General features: G+C 45.2%; 1 protein-coding gene across 4 annotated transcripts; it reads left to right on the forward strand.

Moving 5' to 3' along the window:
- Positions 1-24,977, forward strand: LOC125449344 (zinc finger protein 239-like). 4 transcript variants are annotated; one of them, XM_048525063.2, is made up of 4 exons: positions 1-100; positions 704-746; positions 20,540-20,646; positions 23,407-24,977. In XM_048525063.2, the coding sequence occupies exon 4, from the start codon at positions 23,487-23,489 to the stop codon at positions 24,312-24,314; it is 828 nt and encodes a 275-aa protein (XP_048381020.1). In that variant the 5' UTR covers positions 1-100; positions 704-746; positions 20,540-20,646; positions 23,407-23,486; the 3' UTR covers positions 24,315-24,977. The 4 variants fall into 4 exon arrangements, with proteins under 4 accessions (XP_048381020.1, XP_048381021.1, XP_048381022.1 ...); XM_048525064.2 differs by having other exon boundaries at positions 53-124; XM_048525065.2 differs by lacking the exons at positions 1-100; positions 704-746 and adding an exon at positions 20,140-20,204.
- Positions 24,978-27,478: the final 2,501 nt, after the last annotated feature.

The raw sequence follows: 27,478 nt of genomic DNA on the forward strand, positions 1-27,478 counted from the left end.
CAAGGGGCAGGACTAGTGTCAACCACTTGATCGGTCTGGCGCGTAGTACCGTGTTGCTAATGGCTAAAGACTTGGGCGTCTACGGAAGGTGCAGGACACGGTAAAGAAATGAACAGCTGAAAGTGTGAGGGGAATGGTGTTAGTACGGCTTGAGAGACTTTACAAACCATTAATGCACGTCGAAAAACACAAATTTGAAACACCCAGTCCTGTGTTTGCCGCAAATGGGAGAACGCCTCAGAGGGCGATAGGCCCGAGTGATCGCCGCCATGTTTATGAGGGTTAATTATCCGCGGGATACATGAACGGCCACCACCTTTGTCGGGGGCAAGTTGTAGCAGGACGCATGTTCAGCCTTCCCTGGCAGCGAGTGGAATTTACACAGAGCAAATTCAAACTAAGAGAAATGTTTGTTTTTTTTCCGAATGCCCTTCCCCGATCACCTTTTTGTCAATATTTAACTTTCTCAGTCTGTAATAATGGGTATATTTTACATTTGTTTAGTATTTTACTGTTACTTTCACAGACCTTGTGCTGCTGTATTACCAGATTCATTTTTCTACAAGATCTTTTACAGTCAAACGATTTTTCCAGCAAGAGTCTATTTCCTTTCTATTTCTGACTATTACATTCTGCACTATTTCCATTTTCTGTAATTCACATTGCACTCTCTGAAACATAAACTGTGTTTCTCCTCCCATAGATACCAGAGATCATTGCCAAAACCCCTGATGCCTGTGGATAAGGTGATGTATGACATTCTTGTACTGCTGTAGTTTGTGTTGGTGATGGTACTTTGATAATGCGGTTAGGTAAGAAGTTACAGATCAGTAACCCAGCAATAGCAAACAGTTGATGATACATATCCAAATCAACAATTTATATTTTTGTCATGTTTATAATTTCACAAAATTATCGAGGAACTTCTGACATTAGGCCAGGTGACCAAAAGCATTGCCGAATAAGCAGGTTTTCAGGAAAGTCTTAAAGGAGGAAAGCAGACCTGAGAGGTTTAGAGTGGGAATTCCAGACCATATTGCCTTGGCAACTGTAGAAACAGCAACTAATGGTGAAGTAATGAATAAATGTATTGCTAGAGTCGAAACAAAATCTGCTATTGATATCTCAAAGGTTGTGTGGTGCGGGGAGATAGGGATGAACAGACAGGAATTAAATCAAGCGTGCAAATTTTAAAATGTTGTTTATAAATAAGAGTCTACAGGTGAACAGGTTTTAGTACAATTGAACATGGGGGCAGCAGAATTTTAGATAGTTTTGAGATTACCGGGAGGCTAGCTGGGAGTCTGTGAGGGTAGTTAAGTCTAGAGTAAAACAGGAATGGATGAAAGTTTCAGCAAATGAGCTGAAACTAGGGCGGAGTTGGGTGATGTCACTGAAATGGAGACAGGTGTCTTTGTGGGACTGGGATGTCACTCTCATCTCATTTCTGGAATTCAGCTGTTCATCAAGTTGTGAATCAAGTATGCAACAAGGTCAGGAGCTGAATGGTCTTTGCCGAACTCAAGCTAGGCATTGCCACACGTGCTGCTTGATTGCGCTGTTGATGATACCTTTCGATGCTCTACTGAGCGCCTCCTCCAGGGAGTAGTTTAACTAGGGACAGGCAATAAATGCTGGCCAGCTAGCGAGCCCACATCCCACAAATGATTAATTTTATTTTAAATTGTCCGTCACTTTTCACGACTGGGTGTGGCTGAACTACAGAGCTTATGTCTAATCCATCGATTGTGAGATCGTTTGGCTTTGTCTCTTGCTGTTTATGCTGATGGCATGTTGCTAGACCTTTCTAGTAGCTTCACCAGGTTGGCACCTTATTTTTAGGTATGCCTCATGCTGTTCCTGGCATGCCGTCCTGCACTCTGCATTGAACCAGGATTGATCCCCTGGCTTGATGATAATGCTTGAGTGCAGGATATGCCGGGCCATGAGATTTCAGATCATGCTGGGATACAGTTCTGCTGTTGATGGCTCATCGATATCCAGTTTTGTGTTTTACATCTGTTTTAAGTCTGTCCCATTTAGCACAGTTATAGTGTCATTCAACACAAGGGATATTTTTTCCTCTAGTTACCCTCACTATAACCTGTAGACCCAGTCATCATCTAAATCCTTGAGAACCTGACCAGCTTGATCAGTAGTGCCGAGTTACTCTTGATTGTGGACATTGAAATCCCATACCCAGAGTAAGTTTGGCACCATTTACACCCTCAGTGTTTCCTCCAAATGTTGTTCAACATGGAGGAGTACTGATTCAATCCAAGGGAAGATGGTACGTGATTATCAGCAGGGGCCATGAGACGTCCTGGCATTCAGAGTCAACATTGAGTGCTCCCATGGCAAATCTTTCCTGTCTGTACAACACTGCGCAGCTACCTTTGCCCAGTCTGTCCTGCTGGCAGGACAGGATATATCCAAGGATGGTGGTGGTGGTGTCTGGGTCATTGTCTGTATGATTCTGTAAGTATGACTACATCAGACAGTTGCTTGACTGATCTGTAAGACAGCTATTCAAGTTTTGGCACTACCTCCGGATGTTAGTCAGGAAAATTTTGCAGGGTCGATAGGGCTGATTCTGTGTTTGCGTTTTCTGGTGCCTTGGTAGATGCCAGGTGGCCCAACCAGTTTCATGTCTTCGTTGAGACTTCAGTGATTAATACAACTGAGAGGGTGCTGAGCCATTGTCAGGTTGGCAAATTCCTTTCCCTTATGGACATTAGACTTTTTTCTCTGACATTGGCACTGGTTTTTCAGTTTTAATTTCAGTTTTTTTATTGGATTCAAATTTCATCATCTGCCGAGGTGGGATTCAAACCTGGTCTTCAGGTGTACGTTTTAGTATTCTGGATAAAAGTTAAATAAATTAGGTTTGCTCACTCATTTTTAAATATCAATAACACAAGTTTCGTTTCTTTGCAAAACATTGTCCATCATCTTGTTTCCTCCATCCACCCCTTCAATAACAAGTATGAGGAGCACATTGAGTTTCTTTGTCACTAAGAGTGAGACAATCCTATCAGCTGCCACTGCTGCTTCCCTCCCTTCCAGCCCACCAAGCCAATCTGCCTTGCATGTTGCTCCTCATTTTAGGCCTAAACTTATATCTTTCTCCAGTCTTTTGTCAAGCGTTATCAGAGCTCATCTTGACCCTTTACCTTATTCTTGCTAAACTGCAGACATTCCAACTCTATCTCTTTTCTCCTCCTCCTGCTTGTCACCTCCCAAACCAATTCATAGAAATTGTTACGTGCTGTGTCTATCTGTCTGTGTTTCCTGCACAATTACCACCAAAGCCCTTTCTGGTGCAGCTTTCTCCAGTTTTCACCATTTAAATAGTACTCTGTTCTTTTATTGTCTCTTGCAAAATGAACAACTTCACATTTTCCCTCATTATACGCTATTTGCCACCTTATCCTGTCAATATCTCTCTGTAAACTGTTTGCAACCCTCCCCAAACTTGACTGTGTGACTTATCTATGAGATCCTCCCTCATTCTTTGAAACTCTTTTTTGGGAGCACTGGGCAGCAGTAGATATGCACAATCACCATCTTTTCAGGGGGTATTTTTGGAAAGTCTGGCAGAAGCTTGCTGCCCATTGTTCAGAGTGGAGACAACTTGTCCATCAAGCTGCATTCAGCTTTCACACCAAATGGATGTGAGTTTGCTCGCTGAGCTGGAAGGTTAGTTTCCAGACGTTTCGTCACTTTTTTTTATTTGAAAAAATATACTTTATTCATAGAATGTACAAAAAAAAACATTTATACACCTACCCAGTCGTGCAAGCCGCTCTGGGTTACCCAAGGGGTGTGTACACCGACTAAAGGTAAAAACAAAACAAAGAAAAAAGAAAGTAAAGAAAATACCTTGAAATACCCTGGCAGTCGTCTCCCCGTTGGCCCCCTGACCAGTTGGGGAAGGTGCCAGCTGGGCCCAGTTACCAGATAGGGCCCTTGTTTCTATTCTGGATGAGGGGTTTCATACAGTGGTCTTTCCCCACCGCGCCTTGGCGGCGGCTGCCCCAAGCTTTAGCGTGTCCCTCAGCACATAGTCCTGGACCTTGGAGTGCGCCAGTCTGCAACACTCGGTCAGGGTCAGTTCTTTCAGCTGGCAGCCCAGCAAGTTGCAGGCAGACCAAAGAGCGTCTTTCACTGCATTGATGGTCCTCCAGGCACAGTTGATGTTGGTCTCGGTGTGCATCTTGGGAAACAGCCTGTAGAGCATGGAGTCCCGTGTCACGGAGCTGCTCAGGACTAACCTCGACAAATACCGCTGCATCCCCCTCCAGACCTCCTGTGCGTAGGCACACTCCAGAAGGAGGTGATCAACAGTCTGATTTCCCCCCCCCGCAGCCACCTCGAGGGCAGCATGCAGTGGCGCAGAGATTCCGGGCGTGCATAAAGGATCTCACTGGCAGAGACCCTCTCACCGCCAGCCAAGCAATGTCCTTGTGCTTGTTTGAAAGTTCTGGCAATGAGGCATTCTGCCAAACGACTTTGGCAGTCTGCGTGGGGCACCATACAACAGGATCCACCCTCTCCTTTTCCCGAAGGGTCTGGAGAATACTACGTGCTGACCACTGCCTGACGGCCTTGTGGTCAAAGGTGTTTCCTTTCAAAAATTTCTCCACGAAGGACAGGTGGTACGGGACGGTCCAACTACTTGGAACAATCCACAGCAACGCCGGGGACAGGTAGAACCTCAGTAAGTAGTGACACTTGGTGTTTGCATACTGAGGATCTACGCACAGCTTGATACAGCCACACACAAAGGTAGCCATCAGGGCGAGGGTGGCATTTGGTACTTCATTTCCCCCATTTTCCAGGTCTTTGTACATGGTGTCCCTCCGGACCCGGTCCATCCTCAACCCCCAAATAAAGTGGAAGAGAGCCCGGGTGACCGCAGCGGCGCAGGTCCAGGGAATAGGCCAGGCCTGCGCCACATACAACAGTACCGAAAGCCCCTCGCACCTGACAACCAGATTCTTACCCGCGACGGAGAGGGACCGGAACATCCACCTGCCCAGCTTCTGCTTCAGTTTGGTGATACACTCCTCCCAAGTCTTAGTGCACGCCCCAGCTCCACCGAACCAAACACCCAGCACCTTCAGGTAGTCTGTCCTGACGGTGAAGGGGATGAAGAAGCGGTCATCCCAATTCCCGAAGAACATGGCCTCACTCTTACCCCTATTGACTTTGGCACCCGAGGCCAGTTCAAACTGGCCGCAGATGTCCAACAGCCTACTCACCGACCCACGATCGGTGCAGAAGACGGCAACATCGTCCATGTACAGGGAGGTCTTGACCTGAAGGCCTCCGCTGCTTGGGATAGTCATGCCCTTCAGACTCACATCCTTTCTGATGGATGCAGCGAAAGGCTCCACACACCACACGAACAAGGCTGGAGAGAGCGGGCAAGCCGGCCTGACTCCAGATCTGACGGGAAAACTGTCTGATTCCCACCCGTTGACCGAGACTGCGCTCACGATGTTGGCGTAGAGCAGCTGGATCCAATTGCGGATGCCCTCCCCGAAACCCAATTTGGAGAGGACATCCCTCATGTAAGCATGAGAGACCCTGTCAAAGGCCTTCTCCTGGTCCAGGCTGATGAGGCAGGTGTCCACCCGTCTGTCCTGCACATAGGTGATCGTATCCCTGATGAGCGCGAGGCTCTCAGCGATCTTCCTGCCCTGCACAGCACAGGTTTGGTCAGGGTGAATCACCGACTCCAGGACAGACCTGACCCGGTTGGCTATGACCTTGGCCAGGATTTTGTAGTCCACGTTGAATAGTGAAATGGGACGCCAATTCTTAATTTCTTCCCTCTCCCCCTTCCTCTTGTAAATGAGGGTGATGATTCCCTTCCTCATGGACTTGCACATTTCCCCTGCCCGAAGCGCACTATCGTACACCTCCAGCAGGTCCTGGCCGACCAGGTCCCACAGAGCGGAATACAGCCTGACCGGTAAGCCATCGCTCCCGGGAGTCTTATTCCTCTCAAAAGGACTTGAGGTCTCTGGTCAGCTCATCCAGGGATATCGGCCGGCCTGGACGAAGCCAGCAGGGGTGGAAGCCGCTGCAGGACGGCCAACTGCTCACTCCGTACCGCTGGGGCGTACACGTTGATCAGCCTCAGGGGAGCATTCCTGTAGGTGACATCAGCCACTAGGAGGCGCCCCCCCACTATCTCCTGAACTTGAGAGATGGTGAGGTTGCGCCCCCGCAGCAGAATAGCTAGGCCCGAGGACCGACAGTCGTTACCTGCCCCCGACCAGATCGAAGGCCAGCAGGTCCAGGTGCCCGACCATTTCCCGTGCCTGCTGAGGTGCACTATCCCGCACTCCTGCAGCAACAGGAGGTCTGCCTTGACAGTGGTCGGGTAGGCCAACGTGGACATACATCTTGCGGTGGACTTGACGCTGCGCACATTAATGCTCGCAACCCGTACCCCCATTGTGGGCAGTGACCGCAGTACCCTCCCAAAGTCCAAGGTCCAGCCCCTCCATTTGTCCCTTCGTGCCCATTGCCCGGGCTAACTGCTGGACGCTCTCCGGGCTCAGGAGACCGTCCGTGCAGCCTTCCGGGTGGCATCCCCCCGTTGGGGGTATGGAGGCAGGAGAGTCCGGCTCTGGGTCAGGCTGGGGACATGCTGTGTCCTCCTTCCTGCCTGGAAGTTCCGGAGGGCCCTCCAGGGCCCCAGCAGCGCGTGGCTGGGTGTCGGAGGGAGCCTCAGGATGCCTCACGTCACCTGGGAGCGGGGTGCTGCTTTCCTTCTCTCTTGAGATCTTTAGCTTCTGCTTTGGGCGGGCCTCCTCCAAATCTCCCTTGTCAGAGGAGCTCTTATAGTCCCCGCTGTAGCTGCCTCTTCCCGCCTGATAGTTGTGGTGCTTGGGCACGCCGGCAAGCCTTCCTCCTTGCTTTACGGAGTGTCGTCCACTCCCCTGGGTCACCTCTCGCCTCCTCCATTGACTCCGGGTTGTCAGGGGAGAGCGGAGCCTGCAAGGGCGCTTTGCTGGCCTCGGGTCCATCCTGCTGGGCTGGGCCCTCCTGAACGACCTGGCCCTCCTGCACATTACGGGGGTCTTTGCAGTGCCCTGGTGCCTTCCTCTCCTCTGGGGGGGCTTGCCCCGCATTGCCCCTGCCGGCGACCTGGGCGTAGGTGGTCCCCCGCAGCGGGCATGACCTATAGAGGTGGCCCGCTTCCCCGAAAGGTTACAGCTTTTATCCTTTGGGCAATCCTTTGCAAGGTGTCCCTCCTCCCTGCAGTCCCTGCAGATGGTGGCTTTGCAGGTGGCCGCCACGTGACCTGACCTATCACAGGCATGGCAGACTTTGGGTTGCCCTGCATAGGTCAGGTAGCCCTTGCTCCCACTGATTGCAAAGCTGGATGGTGGGTGTACGATGTTCCCGTCCGAGCCTGTCCTCAGCGTCACCCTGACCTGCCTCTTACTGGTCCAGATCCCGAAGGGGTCCATGATGTTGGTTAGGTCCCCTTCCACTTTCACGTGCCTTCCAAGGAAGGTCAGGACATCAACTGCTGGCACAAGCGGGTGTCCATGTGTACAGTCACCATATGGCTCCTCTGCACCGGCATCACGAACAGCGGGACAGCGGTCAGTAGAGAGAGGAGGTCCTCACCTCTTTTCTCCTTCAAAACCTCCAGGAGGCGCTCGTAACGCTTGGCACTTCTGAAGGTTACATCGTAGAAACCTCCTCCAGGAAAAGCCTGCAGGCAGTAAATGTCCGCAGCAGTGAACCCACAACAGTCCAATAGGACCCTCTTCACAAAGAAGGTGCAGTCCACGGGTGCACCTTCATCCACCTTCTTCACGGAAACTTGGATGGTGTTCTGGACCCCATGACCCGGGGCACTCGCCGCAGCCATCGTCGCAGGTTGGCTGCTACCCTGAACCAGCGTTAGGCCAAAGCCAGCATTAAGATCCACCGGTTGCGAGGGTGCGCAGCCGACCCGACGTCTTCCTTCCACCTCTAACACAGTTGCACTCTCCTCTTCTCGGTCCACAAAAGAGTGGGTCTTTATTTTGTTCCGGATGTAAGCTGGTTCACTGAGCTGGAAGGTTTGTTCCCAGACGTTTCGTCACCATTCTAAGTGACATCATCAGTGAGCCTCCGATGAAGAGCTGGTGTTATGTCCTGCTTTCTATTTTCTACCAACGGTACACCCATGGGATCTCCGATATCAGGGTTCTTAGCAGAGGCAGTAATGCAGAGACTCGAACAAACAGCTCTGCCAATCATCCAACCCAAACTTTGGGTCCGCTATGTGGATGACACCTTTGTCATCACTAAACAAAACAAATTAGAGGAAACATTCAAGACCATCAATAATACCCTTTACTGGCATAACATTCACAAAAGAGGAGGAAAACAACAAGAAACTGCCATTCCTAGATGTCACAGTAGAGCGAACAGTCAATGGGGAACTTCACACCAGCATCTACAGGAAAACAACACATACGGACCAAATACTGAACTACAGGAGCAACCATCCCAACACCCACAAACGAAACTACAATAGAACATTATTCCAACGAGCCACCACACACTGCAGCACAGAGGAGCTACGCAGAGCAGAGGAAAATCACCTATACAGCGTATTCAAAAAGAATGGGTACCCTATGAACACAGTCCGCCGATTCCTCAGCAATAAACCCAATCAAACAGACAAAACGGGCTCAGAAACCATAACCACTCTCCCCTACATCAAAGACATTTCCGAAATGACTGCCAGACTACTCGGACCCCTTGGCATCAGGGTAGCCCACAAACCCACCAACACACTAAAACAGCAGCTAATGAACTTAAAAGACCCTATACAGACAACAAATAAAACGAACGTCCTCTACAAAATACCTTGTAAGAACTGTGACAAACACTACATTGGACAAACTGGCAGAAAGCTAGCCACCAGGATACATGAACATCAACTAGCCACAAAATGACATGACCCACTATCACTCGTATCCTTACATACAGATAAGGAAGGACACCACTTTGATTGGGACAACACATCCATCCTAGGACAAGCCGAACAGAGACACGCACAAGAATTTCTGGAAGCATGGCATTCCAACCGGAACTCCATCAACAAACACACCCATAGAAAAAAGAACCCTATCTGATAACTGGGCCCAGCTGGCGCCTTCCCCAACTGGTCAGGGGGCCTACGGGAACTGTGCGGGGTGACGACTGCCGGGGTATTTTCTTTGCTTTGTTTTTTTCCTTTAGTTGGTGTATGTACCCCCGGGTAACCCGGAGCGACTTGCATGACTGGGTAGGTGTCTAAATGTGTTTTATTTTTTGTACATCCTATGAATAAAGTATATTTTTTCAAATAAAAAATAGTGACAAAATGTCTGAAAACTAACCTTCCAGCTCAGCGAGCAAACTCACATCCAGAATCTCAACCTGAACTACAAATCTTCTCAAACCTCGCTTTCGTACCAAATGTCTAATTGATAAGCAGCAGCACTGAAGAAAGTCAAGGAATCAAATCCTGCTCTTTGCACCTCACTAACTCTTGGAAAATTCTGTCCCATGTGTCAAAGATCACTGCTCTGTTCAGTCACTGAAGTCCCAAGGTGGAAACTCATGGAAACCCATGTAGATTTCCGCCTGAATTGACTGCTGACCTCCACAAAGAATACTGTGCATCAGTGACAATGCATGGTCATCCTGTGCCAAGAGGAGGAGATGTTGTGAATTTCTGCCCTGGACTGACAATGATGTATTTCATGAACTTGTGTTACAGGCCACTACAAATAAACTTCCAGATGGGAATCTCCAATAATTGTAACAGGTCTATGGGATAAGTGCTGCAAAATGGGATTAGAACAGGTAGTTTTCTTTATCGGCACAGACCTGATTGTCACAGTTTTTTTCTGTACTATTGATGTCAGAGACACTGAATGTAGGAATATAACAAGCTACATTTGAAACCAGGTCAGAAAAGGAGATATTAAAATAGATGACTCGTGATTGATCAACATTTTCTCAGGAGGAATGTGAGGTTGAGAATCAGAGCAATTTAGGACGAAGCTCTGGAGCTCGGGGCCCAGAAATCTGAAAGTGCTACCATCAAGTGGAGAAATAAAAATGGGGTATTCTCATAAGGATGGAATTAGAGAAAAGCACAAATCACGGAGATTTGTGAGGCTGGATGAGATTAGAGATAAGGAGGTTTATAAGGCTGGAGGAAAGTACTCAGGGAAGATTGTAAGATTGGAGGATGTTGCAGAGATAGAGATGTTTGTGACACCAGAGATAGTGAGGGTTCTGAGATTGAAGGAGATTACAGAGTTAGGAAGGTTTGTGAGGCTGCAGGGGAATTATAGAGATAGGAGAGTTGGGAGGTTGGATGAGATGACAGCGACAGGCAGCATTTTTTAAATCTTTCTCCTCTCGCCTTAAAATATATGCACCCAGGTTTGAAATCCCCCACCCTAGGGAAAGGATGCCTGCCATCTGCCTTAACTATACACCCCAAATCTAATAAACCTCTGTAAGGTGACCTCTCAACCTCCTATGCTCCAGTGGAAAAAGTCCCAGCCTATCCAGTCTCTCCTTACAACTCAAAATCTCCACTCCCAGCAAGATCCTGGTAAATTTATTCTGAACCCTCTCTGGCTTATTCATATCCTTCCGATAACAGGGCGACCAGAACTGGACAGAGTACTCCAGAAGAGGCCTCACCAATGTCCCATACAATCTTAACGTCCTAACTTCTATACTCAAAGGTCTGAGCAAAGAATGCAAGCATGCTAAACATCATCGTACCTATCCTTTACCCATATGTGATGCAAACTTCAAAGACCTGAATACCGAGGTGTCTCTTTTCTACAGTGCTACCCAATGCCCTACTTTTAATTGTATAAATCCCGCCCTTGTCTTACTAAAATATAACATCCGGCATTTATCCAACTTAAACTCCATTTGCCAGTCTTCAGCCCATTGACCCAATTGATCAAGATCTTTTTACAGTCTTAGATAAGTTTTTTTACTCTCCGTGTTAACACCAATTTTTATGTCGCCTGCAAACTTGCTAACCATACCTTGTAATGTGCTTTCCTCAATCATTTATATAAATGATAAACCAATCCTTGTGGAACACCGCTGTCACAGGCCTTCAGTCTGAAAAAGAACCCTCCACCATCACACTCTGTCCCCTACTGTTAAGCTAATTTTTTTTATCCAATTGGCAAGCTCACTGTGAATCCCATGTGATCTAACATTACATATTAGCCTACCACGCGGAACCTTGTCAAAGGTGTTACTAAAGTCTAAATAAACACTGTCTACCACTCAGCTCTCATCAATCTTTCTGGTTACTACTTTAAAAAAACTCAATCAAGTTTGTGAAGCATCCTCTCACAAAGCCATGCTGATTATCCCTAATCATGCCACGCCTCTCCAAATGCATATAAATCCTATCTTTAATAATCACCTCCTACAACTTACCCTCCACCAAAGTCAGACTCACAGGTTTATAGTTCCCAGACTTCTTCCTGCGTCCATTTTTAAACAAAGGCACAACATTAGCTACTCTCCAGTCATCTCACCTGTAGTTATTGATTATACAACTACTTCCGGAAGGGGCTTCTCAATATCCTCCCTCACTTACAACAACATGCTGGGATACACTAGATCGTTTATCCACTCCTACGTTTTCTCAGCATTTCAGCACATCTTCTGTAATCATAGAGCCCCTACAGTGTGGATACAGGCCATTTGGCCCAACAAGTCTACAATTGACGCTCCGAAGAGCACCATACACAGATCCTTCCCCCACCCAATGTTTTCCTTGGCTAACACATTTACCCTATGTCCCTATGGGGCAGTTTAGCCTAACCAATCCGCCTAACTTGCACATCTTTGGACTGTGGGAGGAAACCCATGCAGACAGATGGAGAATGTGCAAACTCCACACAGACAGTCACCCAAAGGTGGAATCGAACCTAGGACCTTGGCACTGTGAGGTAACACTGCTAACCACTGAGCCACAGTGCCACCCCAGTGTATGAACTGTTTTCAAAACATCATTATTTACTTTCCTGAGTTCTCTGGCCTCTGTTTCTTTCTTCGCAAACAATGTAAAATATTTATTTACTATTTCTCCAATCTCCTGAGGATCAACTCAAAGATGACCTCTTGATCTTTAGTGAGCCTTACTCTCTGTAGTTGCTATTTTGCTCTTAATGTACTTGTAGAATCTCTTTAGTTTATCCTTAACCTTATTTGCCAAGGCTGTTGCAAAGCTTCTATGTGCCCTCCTATTCTCTCTATTGAGAATGCCTTTACACTCTCTATACTGTTCAAGAGGTTTATTGAATCGAGTTGTCCACATCAAATATATGATTATTTTTCTTTTTTGACAAGAACCTCAATACCTTTATTGATCCATTGTTCTCTAATCCTACCAGCCTGACCTTTCCTGTTCTAACAGGAACATAATGACTCTGAACTCTCGTTATCACACTTTTGAAAGCCTCCATTTATCAGACATCACTTTATCTATAAACTGTCTACTCCAATCAACTTTTCAAAGTTCTTGTGTCATACCATTTAAATTTGCCTAACTGGAATTAAAAACTTCAATTTTTATGGAAGGCTGATCATTTTCTATAACTAATCTAAAATGGATAGAATTATGATCACTAGACCCAAAGTGTTCCCCCACTCTCATTTCAGTCACTTGCCTTGTCTTGTTACCCACAAGAAGGTCAGGTTTTGCTGCTTCTCTGGTAGGAATATTTACATATTGATTAAGAAAATTTAACTCATTTAACAAATTCTTCACCATTCCATTCCTTTAACACAATGGTAGTCCCAGTCAGTGTTGGAAACTTAAATCACCTCATGTTACAACCTTGTTATTCTGACAAATATCTGATCTCTTCTTCATATTTGTTCCTCAGTTTCCCTCTGACTATTGCAGTATCTACAGTACAACCCCATCAAGGTGATTGATCCTTTCTTATTTGAAAAACTCTGTAAACACAACTTTGTTGTAAAAAGTCTCTCCTTCATGATTTTAAAAAAAAGATTAAATTCTTTCGGAGGGTGTGAGCATCACTGGCCATGCCAGCATTGGTTGCCCATAGCACAGTTGAGAGTCAACCACATTGCTGTGGGCCTGGAGTCACATGTAGGCCAGACCAGGTGAGGATGGCAGTTTCACCACCTAAAGGGATTAGTGAACTCTACGGGTTTTCCTGACAATTGATAATGGTTTCATGGTCATCATTAGACTTTCAGTTCCAAATTTTATTGGATTTAAATTCCACCTTCTGCTGTGGCTGGATTCGAATCCAAGTCCGCAGAATGTTATCCAGGTCTCCAGATCACGAGTCTAACAAGAGTACCATTTGGCTGTCAACTCTTTTTAGCAATATTTCTTAAAAATCTCTACTTCATTGTGCACAATTTGAGGAAATAAACTGAGCTGTCCATGTGTGGGCCTCTCCAAAAGGTCCATTAACAGAACCCTGTTTAAAAACAAAATCACACACTTTTTTGGGGTTTTTTTTGCATTTTCGATACAAAACAAGCAAAAATGAATCTTGTGACCATGGAAATGGAATTTCCGAGGCTGGAGAGGGATTACAGAGGTAGGGAGGGTTGTGAGGGCTGGAGGGGGAATCACAGGTAGGGAGGGTTTTGAGGGTTGGAGCGGCTCAGGGAGCTAGGAAGTTGTGAGAATTAGAGGGGGAATTACAGAAATAGGGAGGGTTATGAGGCTGGAGAGGGATTACAGAGATGGGGAGGGTTTTGAGGGCTGTCGGTGGTTACCAGCAACACTGGTATACTTACAGCACATGGACTACAGCATTTCAAGAAGGCAGTTCACATCTGGGCGGCAAAGATCATGCCCCTTGGGGGGGAGAAAAGCACTAGCAGTGACTCTCCCAGCTGACTGGCTGTGAAGTTACAAACATCTCTGGAAATGGAGTTGGGTCAAAAGAAAACCAACAGTGACATTTCACAGCTGACCTTGGAGACACCTCATTATCAGAACTACCCACAGTCAGGGTTCAGCTCAGTGGTTTTAATCTTTTAAAGCATATATGTTAGGCTTTTCTTTTGTAAATCTACAACGGTGAATCGGTTGAGGGCTTTTTTAATACATCTTATTGAGATGGGTCTCTTGATTTTTTTAAACTATAAAATATAGGGACTAAGTTATTTTAGAGTAGTGTTTTTAGAGCAGTACGAGTGTGTCTTTTTCTGGTCTGTAGATTGTTAAGGTGCAGTGATGGCCTTTCATAGAGTGGTGTGCTCTTCCTGTCGGATGTGGGCAATTAGGGAGACTTTCAATGATCCTGATGATTATGTCTGCAGGAAGTGTGTTTGCAAATCCTATCAGATCGCACGGATCGGTTGGAGTGGCAGTCAGAGGTAGTAGGTCATTTACAGAACTGAGGGTGTGATAGATGGCAGTTTCAGGACAGTAGGTTCCTGCAGATACAGTCAAGTAGAGGGGTTACCTCCAAGAAAGGTAGGAGAGGTAGGCAAAAAGTGCAGGAGTCTCCTGTGGCAGTACCCATCTCAAACAAGTATGCTGTATTGGAAAATGTAGGGGATGATGGACTGTCAGGGAATATAGTATTGACAGCCAGGTTACTGGTACCATGATTGGCTCTACTATAATGAGGGGTGTATCAGGTTGCAAGTGATCGATTGTAATAGTGATGGGGGACTCTGTGGTCAGAGGCACAGACTGATGTATCTGCGGCTAGCTTCTAATAGATTTTAGAGAAACGTGACTCAGGGATGGACAGGACTGGCAGCTTGATGTTTCAGAATAAAAACGCTATCAGAAGGATGGAAAGGCTGGCAGGAGAGAAGAGAGAGTTTTTGGTTAGCAATAGCACTACAGCTGTACTTAGGGAGGATATTCCTAGGAGTAAGTCAACTGCAGTTATTTCGGTGGAACTGGGAAACAAGAAAGGGAATGATCACCTTATCGGGATTGTACTTTGGACCCCTCCCAATAGTCAGTGGGAAATTGAGAAGCAAATTTACAGGGAAGTTGCAGTTATCTGTAAGAATTATAGGATTGTAATAATAAGGGATTTTAACTTTCCACACATAGTGTGGGACTGTCATAGTGTGAAGGGCTTGGATGGAAAGGAATTTGTTCAGTGTGGACAAAAAAAAAATCCTGATTCAGTATGTAGGATGTTCCTACTAAAGCAAAACTTGACCTTCTTTTGGGAAATAAGGCAGGGCATGTAACTGAGATGTCAGCGGGAGAGCACATTGGGAACAGAGATCATAATTCTATTAGTTTAAAATAGAACAGTACAGCACAGTACAGGCGCTTCAGCCCACTATGTTGTGCCCACCCATTATGCTACTAAGATCAATCTGCCCTGCACACCCTACATTTTACTACCCTCCATGTGCCTATCCAAGAGTCGCTTAAAAGTCTCTAAAGTATCTGACTCCACTACCACTGCTAGCAGTGCATTCCACACGCCCACCACTCTCTATGTGAAGAACCTACTTCTCACATCCCCCCATACCTTCCTCCAATCATCTTAAAATTATGCCCCCTCAAATTCTCCCCCTCCCCCCCGGGAAAAAGTCTCTGGCTATCCAATCTATCACTAAAAAGATGGAAAAGGATAGACCTGACATAACAGTTAAAGTTCTAAATTGGAGGACGGCCAATTTTGATGGTATGAGGCAAGAATTTCCAAAATTTGATTGGGGGAGGCTATTCTCAGGTAAAGAAATGGCTAGAAAGTGGGAACATAAGAACAATGGAATAGGAGCAGGAGTAAGCCATCCAGCCCCCTGAGCCTGCTCTGCGAGTCAATAAGGTCATGGCTGATCATTTCATGGACTCAGCTCCACTTTCCCACCCATTCACCATAATCCTTAATTTATCCACTGTTCAAAAATCTACCTTTGCCTTAAAAACATTCAAGAGGGTAGCCTCAACTGCTTCACTGGGCCGGAAATTCCACACATGCACAACCTTTTGGGTGAAGGCATTCCTCCTCAACTCAGCTCTAAATCTGTTCCCTCTCATTTTGAGGCTATGCCCCCTAGTTCTAGCTTCACCGGCCAGTGGGAACAACCTTCCTGCTTCTATCTTGTCTATTCCCATCATAATTTTATACTTTTCTATAAGATCCCCTACCTCCTTCTAAATTATCATGAGTATCCGTCCAGTTACTTGATCTCTTTTCATAAGCCAACCCTCTCAACATTGTGAACCTCCTTTGCACCCCCTCCAATGCCGGTACATCCTTCCTCAAGTAAGGAGATCAAAACTGTACACACTACTCCAGGTATGGCCCCATCAGCACCCTATACAGCTGCAGCATAATCTTCCTGTTTTTAAACTTCACACCTTCAGGACTGAATTAAAATTTCCCATTTGTTTTCAAAATTACCTGCTGCACCTGCAAACCAACCTTTTGTGATTCATGTACGAGGACACCCAAGATCACTCCACATAGCAGCATGTTGTAATTTTTCACCATTTAATTAATAGTCCATTTTGCTGTTATTCCGACCAAAATGGGTGACCTCACATTTACTAAACATTTTACTCTATCTGCCAGACCCATGCCAACTCATTTAATCTATCCGTTTCCGTCTGCAGGTTAGCAAGAATAGATAATGTGAAATACAGTCAGAGCTAGCCATTTGGATACAAAACGTGCCTTGAAGGTCAGAGAAGTGGGTGGTGGTTTTGGGTCCACTGGTTTTTGTCATTTATATGAATGATTTGGATTGAATATAGGTGGTAAGTTTGCAGATTACACCAAAATTAATGGTGTAGCAGACAGTGAAAGTTATCTCGGAGTAAAACGGGACCTTGATCGATGGGCTAATGAGCTGAAGAATGGCAGATAGAGTTTCATCTAGATAAATATGAGGTGCTACATTTTGATAGAGCAAATCAGGACAGGACTTATACATGGTGTCTGCAATCAGGTGCAATCTCAGGGCCAGTGTCATGACAGATAATTGTCTACTCCTGTAATCAAAAAAGGCTCATTGGACTAAGATGTGACCTTGATCCTGTGAGGGAGGCAGTGCTGTCTGCATTTCTGGAGCATCTACCTAGGCAGCTTCGTCTCTTCTCACATGCAGAACTTGAATGATACTGTGGGAGGTAAGGCCAAAAGCCTGCATAAGAGACTGTCCCAAAAAACACAACCTCATGCATATTGTCTCCAATCTTTACCGCTTACCAAACTGTCTGTTGTATCTGTCTTTCTGACTAATAGGTTGTCTGCTCTAATGACAGCTATGAGGTCCTGAGAAACATTGTCCATATATGAGTTAGGAAGCATGGACTGGGAGCAGTTGTTCCATGGTAAGGGAACTATAGACATGTGGAGACGGTTTAAGGAACAGTTGTTGGGAGTGATGAGTAAATATGTCCCTCTGAGACAGGCAAGAAGGGGTAAGATTAAGGAACCTTGGATGACGAGAGCGGTGGAGCTTCTAGTGAAAAGGAAGAAGGTAGCTTACATAAGGTGGAGGAAGCTAGGGTCAAGTTCAGCTAGAGAGGATTACATGCAGGCAAGGAAGGAGCTCAAAAATGGTCTGAGGAGAGCCAGGAGGGGGCACGAGAAAGGCTTGGCAGAAGGAATCCGGGAAAACACAAAGGCATTTTACACTTACGTGAGGAATAAGAGAATGGTCAAAGAAAGAGTAGGGCCGATCAGGGATAGCATAGGGAACTTGTGTGTGGAGCCTGAGGAGGTAGGGGAAGCCCTAAATGAGTTTTTTGCTTCTGTCTTTATGAAAGAAACGAACTTTGTAGTGAATGAAACCTTTGAAGAGCAGGTGTGCATGCTGGAATGGGTAGAGATAGACGAAGCTGATGTGCTGAAAACTTTGTCAAACATTAAGATTGACAAGTCGCCAGGCCCGGATCAGATTTGTCCTCGGCTGCTTTGGGAAGCGAGAAATGCAATTGCTTCGCCACTTGCGAAGATCTTTGCATCCTCGCTCTCCACTGGAGTCGTACCTGAGGACTGGAGAGAGGCAAATGTAATTCCTCTCTTCAAGAAAGGAAATAGGGAAATCCCCGGCAATTATAGACCGGTAAGTCTCACGTCTGTCGTCTGCAAGGTGTTAGAAAGGATTCTGAGGGATAAGATTTATGACCATCTGGAAGAGCATGGCTTGATCAAATACAGTCAACACGGCTTTGTGAGGGGTAGGTCATGCCTTACAAACCTTATCGAGTTTTTTGAGGATGTGACTAGAAAGGTTGATGAGGGTCGAGCTGTGGATGTGGTGTATATGGACTTCAGTAAGGCATTTGATAAGGTTCCCCATGGTAGGCTCATTCAGAAGGTCAGGAGGAATGGGATACTGGGGAACTTAGCTGCTTGGATACAGAATTGGCTGGCCAACAGAAGACAGCGAGTGGTAGTAGAAGGAAAATATTCTGCCTGGAAGTCAGTGGTGAGTGGAGTTCCACAGGGCTCTGTCCTTGGGCCTCTACTGTTTGTAATTTTTATTAATGACTTGGACGAGGGAATTGAAGGATGGGTCAGCAAGTTTGCAGACGACACAAAGGTCGGAGGTGTCGTTGACAGTGTAGAGGGCTGTTGTAGACTGCAGCGGGACATTGACAGGATGCAGAGATGGGCTGAGAGGTGGCAGATGGAGTTCAACCTGGATAAATGCGAGGTGATGCATTTTGGAAGGTCGAATTTGAAAGCTGAGTACAGGATTAAGGATAAGATTCTTGGCAGCGTGGAGGAACAGAGGGATCTTGGTGTGCAGATACATAGATCCCTTAAAATGGCCACCCAAGTGGACAGGGTTGTTAAGAAAGCATATGGTGTTTTGGCTTTCATTAACAGGGATGATTGAGTTTAAGAGTCGTGAGATCTTGTTGCAGCTCTATAAAACTTTGGTTAGACCGCACTTGGAATACTGCGTCCAGTTCTGGGCGCCCTATTATAGGAAAGATGTGGATGCTTTGGAGAGGGTTCAGAGGAGGTTTACCAGGATGCTGCCTGGACTGGAGGGCTTATCTTATGAAGAGAGGTTGACTGAGCTCGGTCTCTTTTCATTGGAGAAAAGGAGGAGGAGAGGGGACCTAATTGAGGTATACAAGATAATGAGAGGCATAGATAGAGTTGATAGCCAGAGACTATTTCCCAGGGCAGAAATGGCTAGCACGAGGGGTCATAGTTTTAATCTGGTTGGTGGAAAGTATAGAGGGGATGTCAGAGGCGGGTTCTTTACGCAGAGAGTTGTGAGAGCATGGAATGCGTTGCCAGCAGCAGTTGTGGAAGCAAGGTCATTGGGGTCATTTAAGAGACTGCTGGACATGTATATGGTCACAGAAATTTGAGGGTGCATACATGAGGATCAATGGTCGGCACAACATTGTGGGCTGAAGGGCCTGTTCTGTGCTGTACTGTTCTATGTTCTATGTTCTATTTAATGCTAAGGTCCTGGGAAGTGTTGCCGATTAAAGAGATCTTGAAGTGCATGTTCATTGTGCCTTGAAGATGGAGTCAGAGTTAGACAAGATAGTGAAGAAGGCTTTTGGTATATTTGCCTTTACTGGTCAGTGCATTGAGTATAGGAGTTGGCAGATCATGTTGCAGCTGTACAGGGCACTGGTTAGGCCATTTTTGGAATACCGTGTTCAGTTTTGGTCTCCCTGCTATAGGAATGATGTTGTGAAGCTTGAAAGGATTCAGTAAAGATTTAAAAGGATGTTGCCACATTTCAAGGGTTTGAGCTATGGGGAGAGGCTGACTACACTTGGGCTATTTTCCCTGGAGTGTCAGAGACTGAGGGGTGAGCTTACAGAAATTTATAAAATCATGAGGGGCATGGATAGGATGAATAGCATGTCCAATTGCAGCATCTCTGAAGGTAGAATGTACAGCCCCAACAGATCGAATAGCCTCTATGATACTGCACCTTTGAACATGAATAATAAACCTCATCCCCAGCCACACACCTCACATCATAATAGGGCGCGGCTGATTGATGGCAGGTCCAGACCAATAGGAGGAGAGTGAGCGTGGCTGGGAGACCAGGCGGAACCGTTGGTTCTCCGACCAATAGTGAATGAGGGGTGGGCATCACGTGACCGTAAACGCCGGCGTATTGTCGATGCGACCGGCGCTTCAGTGAGTGCGAAAGTAGTAGCCGGGGAAGGGCCTGAGGTGGGTGAGGGACCAGAAGAAGAATGGAATCATTGTGGACGGGGAATTTTGTAAACACCTGGTGTGGGCTGCTAGACCCGAATTAGAAGTTCCCGGGTTTGAACCAAAAGGGAAAACGGCTGCATCCTCAGGCTGTGACAGACCGCGTGTACCGCCGCCATCTTTATTAGGGACAAGGTGCAGCAGTACGCATGTGCTGTTTTTCCTTGGGGGCGAAGCGATATAAGGAGTGAGATTTACACAAAAGCAAACTGAATCCAAGATTAATGTTTGTCTTTTCTAGATTTCTATCCTGCGCTGATTGTAACTGTTCTTTTTGTAAACTTGTTTAACAGGATATTAATTGGGAATACCTTGCAGACCGGGATCTCAAATTTGCTTAAGAATCAGCAGGATCATTGAAATCTGAACATCATTGGCATTTAACTATGGAAGGCTAAAGGTTTGTCTGTGGGAAAATATCTCCGCTATGTTTGTAAACTGAAAAGCAGAAAGGTTTTCAATTTTGTGGTTAGTCTACACTTAGCGCAAATCAGTGTTCACTTCTGGGCTCTGCAGCTGAGGAAGAAGATAAAAACCGAAAGAATTGCGGGTGCTGTAAGTCAGGAATAAAAATAGAAGTTGCTGGACGAGCTCAGTCGGGCTGGTAGCATCTGTGAAGAAAAATTATCAGAGCTAATGTGACCGGACCCGAAATGTTAACACTGATGTTTTCCTTCACAGATGCTGCCAAACCTGCTGAGTTTTTCCAGCAGTTTCTGCTGAGGAAGATGATGGGCTGAGAGGGGGCACAGACTTACCCAAATAACACCTTGTCTCGTTGAAAGAGCTGTCATATTTAGTCCCAATCACATACATAGTGATTTTAACTTGCAAATCCTTCATTCTCAAATATCTGTAAGATTCATTTTGAAGTTCCTTTCAAGTGAACATTCCAGATTGTGACAACTTTCTGTTGACCCTGAAAGTGTGGAGAAGTATAAAGGGCTGAATTGAAAGATGAGATGCTGTTCCCTGAGGTCCCACTGAACATCATTGGAACATTGCAGGAAGCTGAAGTCAGAGCAGGTGTGAGCAGACAATTAAAATGACAAGGATGTACTGTGATTGCTGCTTGGCTAATTAAGAGTGCTTTGGAGTTGGGTGAAAACGGTGAATTAGGTCAAACAGGGAGAAGGTGAAGCTGGAAGACTGAGTGTGGTGCTCAGTCTCAATGCAGGCATTTCAGAAAATGACTTGTTTCTAATGGAAACAACTAATTGGTGAGTGATACGTTCAGAGAGTTTTCTCAGCTTTTTAAAAGTATAACTGCTTCTGTAAAGTTAGGAGCTTTGATTATAATAGAAATGTTTGAAACAACGGAAGATCCCAGCTCAATTAAATTCTCTTAAGTAGAGTAACTAAATGAATCTAGACAGAAGCCATGAGATGAGACCACTGACCTCCGGTACAGGCCTCTTCAACAATGTGGGAGATAAGGAATGCTTCCAGTGTTCCTGGCGGCTACATGTTTCAGGAAATATATCCATCTGCAACTACTGGCTAACTGCCATTCAGAACTGGAGATATGGGTGGAATCACTGTGGAGCATCCACAATGCTGAGAATGTCGTGGCCAGTGTGTTTAGTGGGTTGGTCACACCGCAGGTACGAATTACACGGGGAGAAAGGGAATGGATGACTGGATAAAGTAAAAAGCTGAGGAGCAAAGTACAGGAGTCCCCAGTCGTCATTTACTCTCTTCTACAGATATACTGCTTTAGATCCTGTTAGGGGATTGTCCTCTCAGAAAAGCAGTAATAGACACGTTATTGTACTGTGGGTAGCTCTGCTGTACAGCATGAAAGGCAAAGGAGCGACAGGGCTGTAGTCATAGAGGATTCAATAGTAAGGAGTATAGACAGGCACTTCTGTGGTCACAAACATGAATCCAGGATTAGGGATGTCATGAGTCAGCTGCAGGACGTTCTGGAGCAGAAGTGCAAACAGCCAGTGGTCAGGGACCACACAAGTACCAATGACATAGCTAAACAAAAGGATGAGGACCTGAAAGCTGAATATTGGAAGATAGGTGATAGATTAAAACACAGGACATCAAATGTAGGAATACCATACCTACTCCCAATGCCATGTGCTAGCGGGAGCTAGGAGTAAGAGGATAGATCAAATGAATGTGCAGCTGGAGAAATGGTGTATCAGAGAAGAGTTTAGATTCTTCAGTAATTGAGATAATTTCTGGGAAAGGTGGGACCTGTTCAAGCCTGACAGTTGCCCCTGAGCTGGGACAAATATCCTCATGGGGGCTTTTGCCAGTTATGTTGGTGAGGTTCTAAACTAATGTGGCGGGGGATGGGAACCAAAGTGTAGGCTTACTCAATTTCAGATCAGGAAACAAGAGATAAAACATTAGTTAGTGATGTAGTCAGTGTCAAAAACAAAATAAATGAGGATCAAATCTTTCTTCATACTTGAGTCCTGACATCCCAGAAATTAGTTTCATGAACCTTTTTTGCACACACTCATTAGCCAGGCCATCCATTCTTTGGAAAGTTGAACAAAAGTGCTCACCGTACTCCAGGTATAGGGTCAGAGACTCTGATATAAAAGTTTTGAACATGATGTCCCCATTGTATCTGTGCTGGTCATTAAGCACCTATTTAGTCAGCTCCTAATTTTGGCCAATCAGTGTGTAACCTATGTTAAACTACTTCGTTTGATCATTTAAACACTTCAAGATTACAGTGGTTCCTGCATCTACCAATGTTTCCAGTGCTGCCAAATCTTCTCCAACATTTTCTGTTTTTGCCTCAGATTTCTAGCATTTTGCTTCTGCACCTGTTCTTAGACCTGCGGAGGAATTGAAGTGTACGGTGGGGAGAACCAAAGAGGGGATTGAGTCGTAGAATTCCCTGTCCCTGGCTCTCCCGTCTCTGCCTCATTATGTAGTTTTGTGCAAACTCTCCCTCATTCCCTTCCCTGAAGGACGTTTTATGAAAGAGTTAGCTATCATGGATAATCCAGCAATTTCACCAAGTGTTGGCTCCACGTTCATTTCTCTCAGTTTCACAATCTCTGTGTTCTTCTGGTTTCTTATTCAGTGCATTTGTTTTCTGTTTGAAAGGTTGATTTGCAATTGCAGTATTGAAACAAAACCGCACCCTGATCTGACAGTCACTTTGTTAATTATAACATAATTATTTTAGGATTTTGGACGTTGGAGGAAAAAGCACCATTCATACCGGGGTGAAACACGTGTGGAAGAGTCTGTGAAGGTTCATCTGAAATGTCCAAACGCCAGCGCAATGACACTAGGGAGAGACGATGGAAATGTGGGGATTGCGGGAAGGGATTTCTATTCCCATCCCAACTGGAAACTCACCAACACAGTCACAGTGGGGAGAAGCCATTCACTTGCTCTCATTGTGGGAAGGGATTCATTCGGTCATCCCACCTGCTGGAACACCAGCGAGTTCACACTGGGGAGAGACCGTTCACCTGCTCCAGTTGTGGAAAAGGCTTCATTCAGTCATCTGGCCTGCTTAAACACCAGCGGATTCACACTGGGGAGAAACCATTCACCTGCTATGATTGTGGGAAAGGATTTGCTCAGTCATCCAGCCTGCATGTACACCAGCGAGTTCACACAGGAGAGAAACCATTCACTTGCACTGAATGTGGGAAAGGATTCACTCAGTCATCCAGCCTGTTGATACACCAGCGAGTTCACAGTGGGGAGAGACCATTCACCTGCTCTGATTGTGGGAAAGGATTCAGTCACTCATCCAACCTGCTTAAACACCAGCGAGTTCACACTGGGGAGAGACCATTGACCTGTTCTGTGTGTGAGAAAGGCTTTGCTGATTCAAACTCCCTGCTGATACACCAGCGAGTACACACTGGAGAGAGACCTTTCACCTGCTCTGAGTGTGGGAAGGGATTCACTTGCTCATCTAACCTACTGAGACACCAGAGCGTTCACACTGGGGAGAGACCGTTCACCTGTTCTCAGTGTGGGAAGGGATTTACTCAATCATCCAAACTGTTAACACACCAGCAAATTCACAAAGAACTTCAGTTGAAGGATTTTGCTGTGACTCGCACCAAGGAATAAATTGTGGTCTTTGGGCCATTGCTGATGTTATTAATCACTGCTCAATTTAAAGGTGCTGATATTGTAGATAAAATGTTAATAACAATTCTGTATCTGTAGGGTAAATTTTAGAGTAACAATATGATTATATACATCAACACCTTCACACTGGATAAAAGTTGTCCACCTGAGTAGTGTTTGAAAAGGGATTTCCTGGCTCATCACCAGTGAATTTCTAAGTAACTATAGCAGTTTTTGATACTAGGGTTATCAATATATCCAAACCATGTTTCTGATGATCATTAGATAGTCATAGAATCCACGCACTGTGGAAATGGGCCATTCTGTTCCTCAAGTCCACAGTGAGCTTCCAGAAAGCTTCCTACCCAGTCGCAGTAACCTTGCATTTCACATGGCTAATCCGTTTGACCTACACATCCCTGGACAGTATGGGCAATTTAGCAATCCACCCTAACCTGAACACCTTTGGACTGTGGGAGGAAACCCACACAGACATGGGGAGAATGTGCAAACTTCACACACAGTCACCCAAGGCTGGAATTGAATGCCCCTCAGGTGCAGTGAGACTAACTACTAACCACAGAGCCACTGTGATATTTGTACATAGCACATGTTTGGCTACCAATCTGGGAGAAAAATGATATAAACAGCTTTTTGTTAAAACTACTGTGCATCAAGTCTTTATCTTATCTCTAAAGCAGACTCATTTAGTTTGACAGGCTCTGTATCTGTCCTGACTCCTCCATCCTCACCTCCAAGAGTGAGGAACCCCCACGGAGTGTATTTGTTAGTCAAAATGAGCCAGTCAGTACGTGTGACAGGAGCAGTTGGGAAAAGGCACATTCAGAGTGAGGGACAGCCCAGAATGGTAGAAATATTATGCACCATTGAAATTTTGTGCAAAGGGGAGGAAGTTCATATTCTTGTTCATGGTTTGTTCCAAGCAGATGGGGTTGCACCTGAACTGGAATAGGAGCAGCAACCTAATCAAGAGGCTTACAGGTGCTGCAGGGAAGCATGTTAATTAACTAGGCAAGGGGCTGAGATCCAGAGAGAATGTTTGAAAGTGTAGGATGAACAGTCAAGATGTAAAGAAACAAATGAAACTCTAAAGTATCAACATTATAGGCCACTTAAGGTACAGGGGAATTTGTCAAGAGTGAAAAGCATTTAGTTTAATGCTATGAGTCTGATGAACAAATTTAAAATATGGAAGGATGAAGACATTGCTGTTACTTAGACATGGTTGAAGGTTCAATATTGTCTTCAAATGAGTCGGCACATGTGGTAAAAGAGGAGGAGATGCTGCAGTTTTATTCAGGGAATCTGTTAGAGTAATAAAGAGGGATGACATCTTATAAAATTCCTTAAATAAACCCATATGAGTAGAAACAGAAGAGCAGGTAAGAAAGAAAATTTCACAACTTTTAAAAGTAAAAGGGTTGTGATAGCAGAGGTTTTCAACTTCCACTGTGGTCATCGTAGTGTGAAAGGTTCAGAGAATTTTTAAAAACTCATCAAGGACAGTTTATTTTAAACAAGTATGGAGAAGTCCTAACAAGGGTAGGGGAGGTCCAGACTTAGTTTCAGGTAACAAAGCCAGGCAAATGATTGAAGTGTCAGTAAGGAGCATGTTGCAGACAGTTATCATAATACTTGTAGATTCATGTTTGTGTGGAAAAGGACAAGTATGGGCCTGAAATCAAAGTTCTAAACTAGTGAATTTTAATAAGATCAGGTATGATTTAGCCAGAGTGCACTGGGAGCAGATACTTTCAGGTAAATGTGAAAGTGGGAACTTAAAAGCGGGAGAGCTAGAAGGGGATTAGAAAGTGTGGAGCTGGATGAACACAGCAGGCCAAGCAGCATCTTAGGAGCAGAAAAGCTGAAATCTGATTTCTGATGAAGGGCCTCGGCCCGAAACGTCAGCTTTTCTGCTCGTAAGATGCTGCTTGGCCTACTTTGTTATCTCGGATTCTCCAGCATCTGCAGTTCCTTTTATCTCAGAGCTAGGACTGAATGAACACAGGCAGCTAAAATAAAGGAAAATACTCAATTGTTTTACAGGTATGTTGATGTTTAAAGGATCAAGAGGGAAAGAGTAAGGCCCATTTAGGGTCCACAGCCATAATTTGTGTGTGGAGCCTGAGGTTATAGTTAGGGTTCCAAATGAATATTTTGTGTCACTGTTCACTAGGGAGAGAGAATATCTGTGTAGAAACTAGGGAAAAGTTCTGTGATAGAATTAAATAAATCAGCACAGAGAAGGAGGAGGTTCTGAGTAGTCTTGCAGGAGAAAGTGCCAGATGAGGAGCAAGAAGAAGGGAGTTCAGCTTACGGGATAACAGCATACAGTATCAAGATTAGAGGTGGGATGGGAGAATAAGTACATTCATCATTCATAGAAAACAGATCTCTGACAAAGGGTTCCTGGAAGTGAATCTTTAACTTTTTTTCTCTTTGTATACATGCTGCTAAATATGTTAGCTTCCTGCAGTAATTTCTGTTTTTATCCTTTGCCTGCTGTGTTGTTGCCCCTACTCTCTCTCTGTTGCTCCTCTCCTTCTTTTACAACTTGGTCTTTTGTTGCCCTAGGTGACAATGAGTAACTAAATCTGCTTTAACAAACTCAGTTATTCTGTTACTGACTGAATGAACTGTTAATCTGTCTGCAGAGTTGCTATTGAAAATATTATGCACTTCTGTTTGGGCTGTCAGTAAAGTTTAGCCCTTCTTATTTCAATGAATTGTGTTCTGAAACAGGAGGGAACATAAACTCATGTGACCAGAAATGAGTCCATTGACCTAATTTTGAACAAGTTTCTCCTGACACTGAGATCAACAATTTTGGTTCCTTTCCTATTTTTAAATGTGAACACCCATGTGTGGGAACTCCAACATGACCGAAAGTGAATTGGACAGACACTGGGCTAAAAGGGAAGGGGTCATCTCCCGTGGTAGTCAGAACTCAACCAGTCTCACTGCCCTGCCTTTTCCGCTCACAGTACAGCACATATTTCTCTTGTCTAAACTTGTTCTTGCTGTCAGGATGAAACAGCAATCACTTCACTGGATTCAATTCTGCTGACAGTAATCAGATGCAGTTTAATGTAGTTAATTGTGGGGCAATATATTTTGGTACGTTAAACATGAACAACAATTTA

Source organism: Stegostoma tigrinum, chromosome 42, assembly GCF_030684315.1.
Source record: "Stegostoma tigrinum isolate sSteTig4 chromosome 42, sSteTig4.hap1, whole genome shotgun sequence".
NCBI lineage: Eukaryota > Metazoa > Chordata > Chondrichthyes > Orectolobiformes > Stegostomatidae > Stegostoma > Stegostoma tigrinum.

Bases quoted from the DNA above. Each gene is read 5' to 3' on its own strand.
- LOC125449344 (XM_048525063.2), top strand. From the start codon at position 23,487: ATGTCCAAACGCCAGCGCAATGACACTAGGGAGAGACGATGGAAATGT.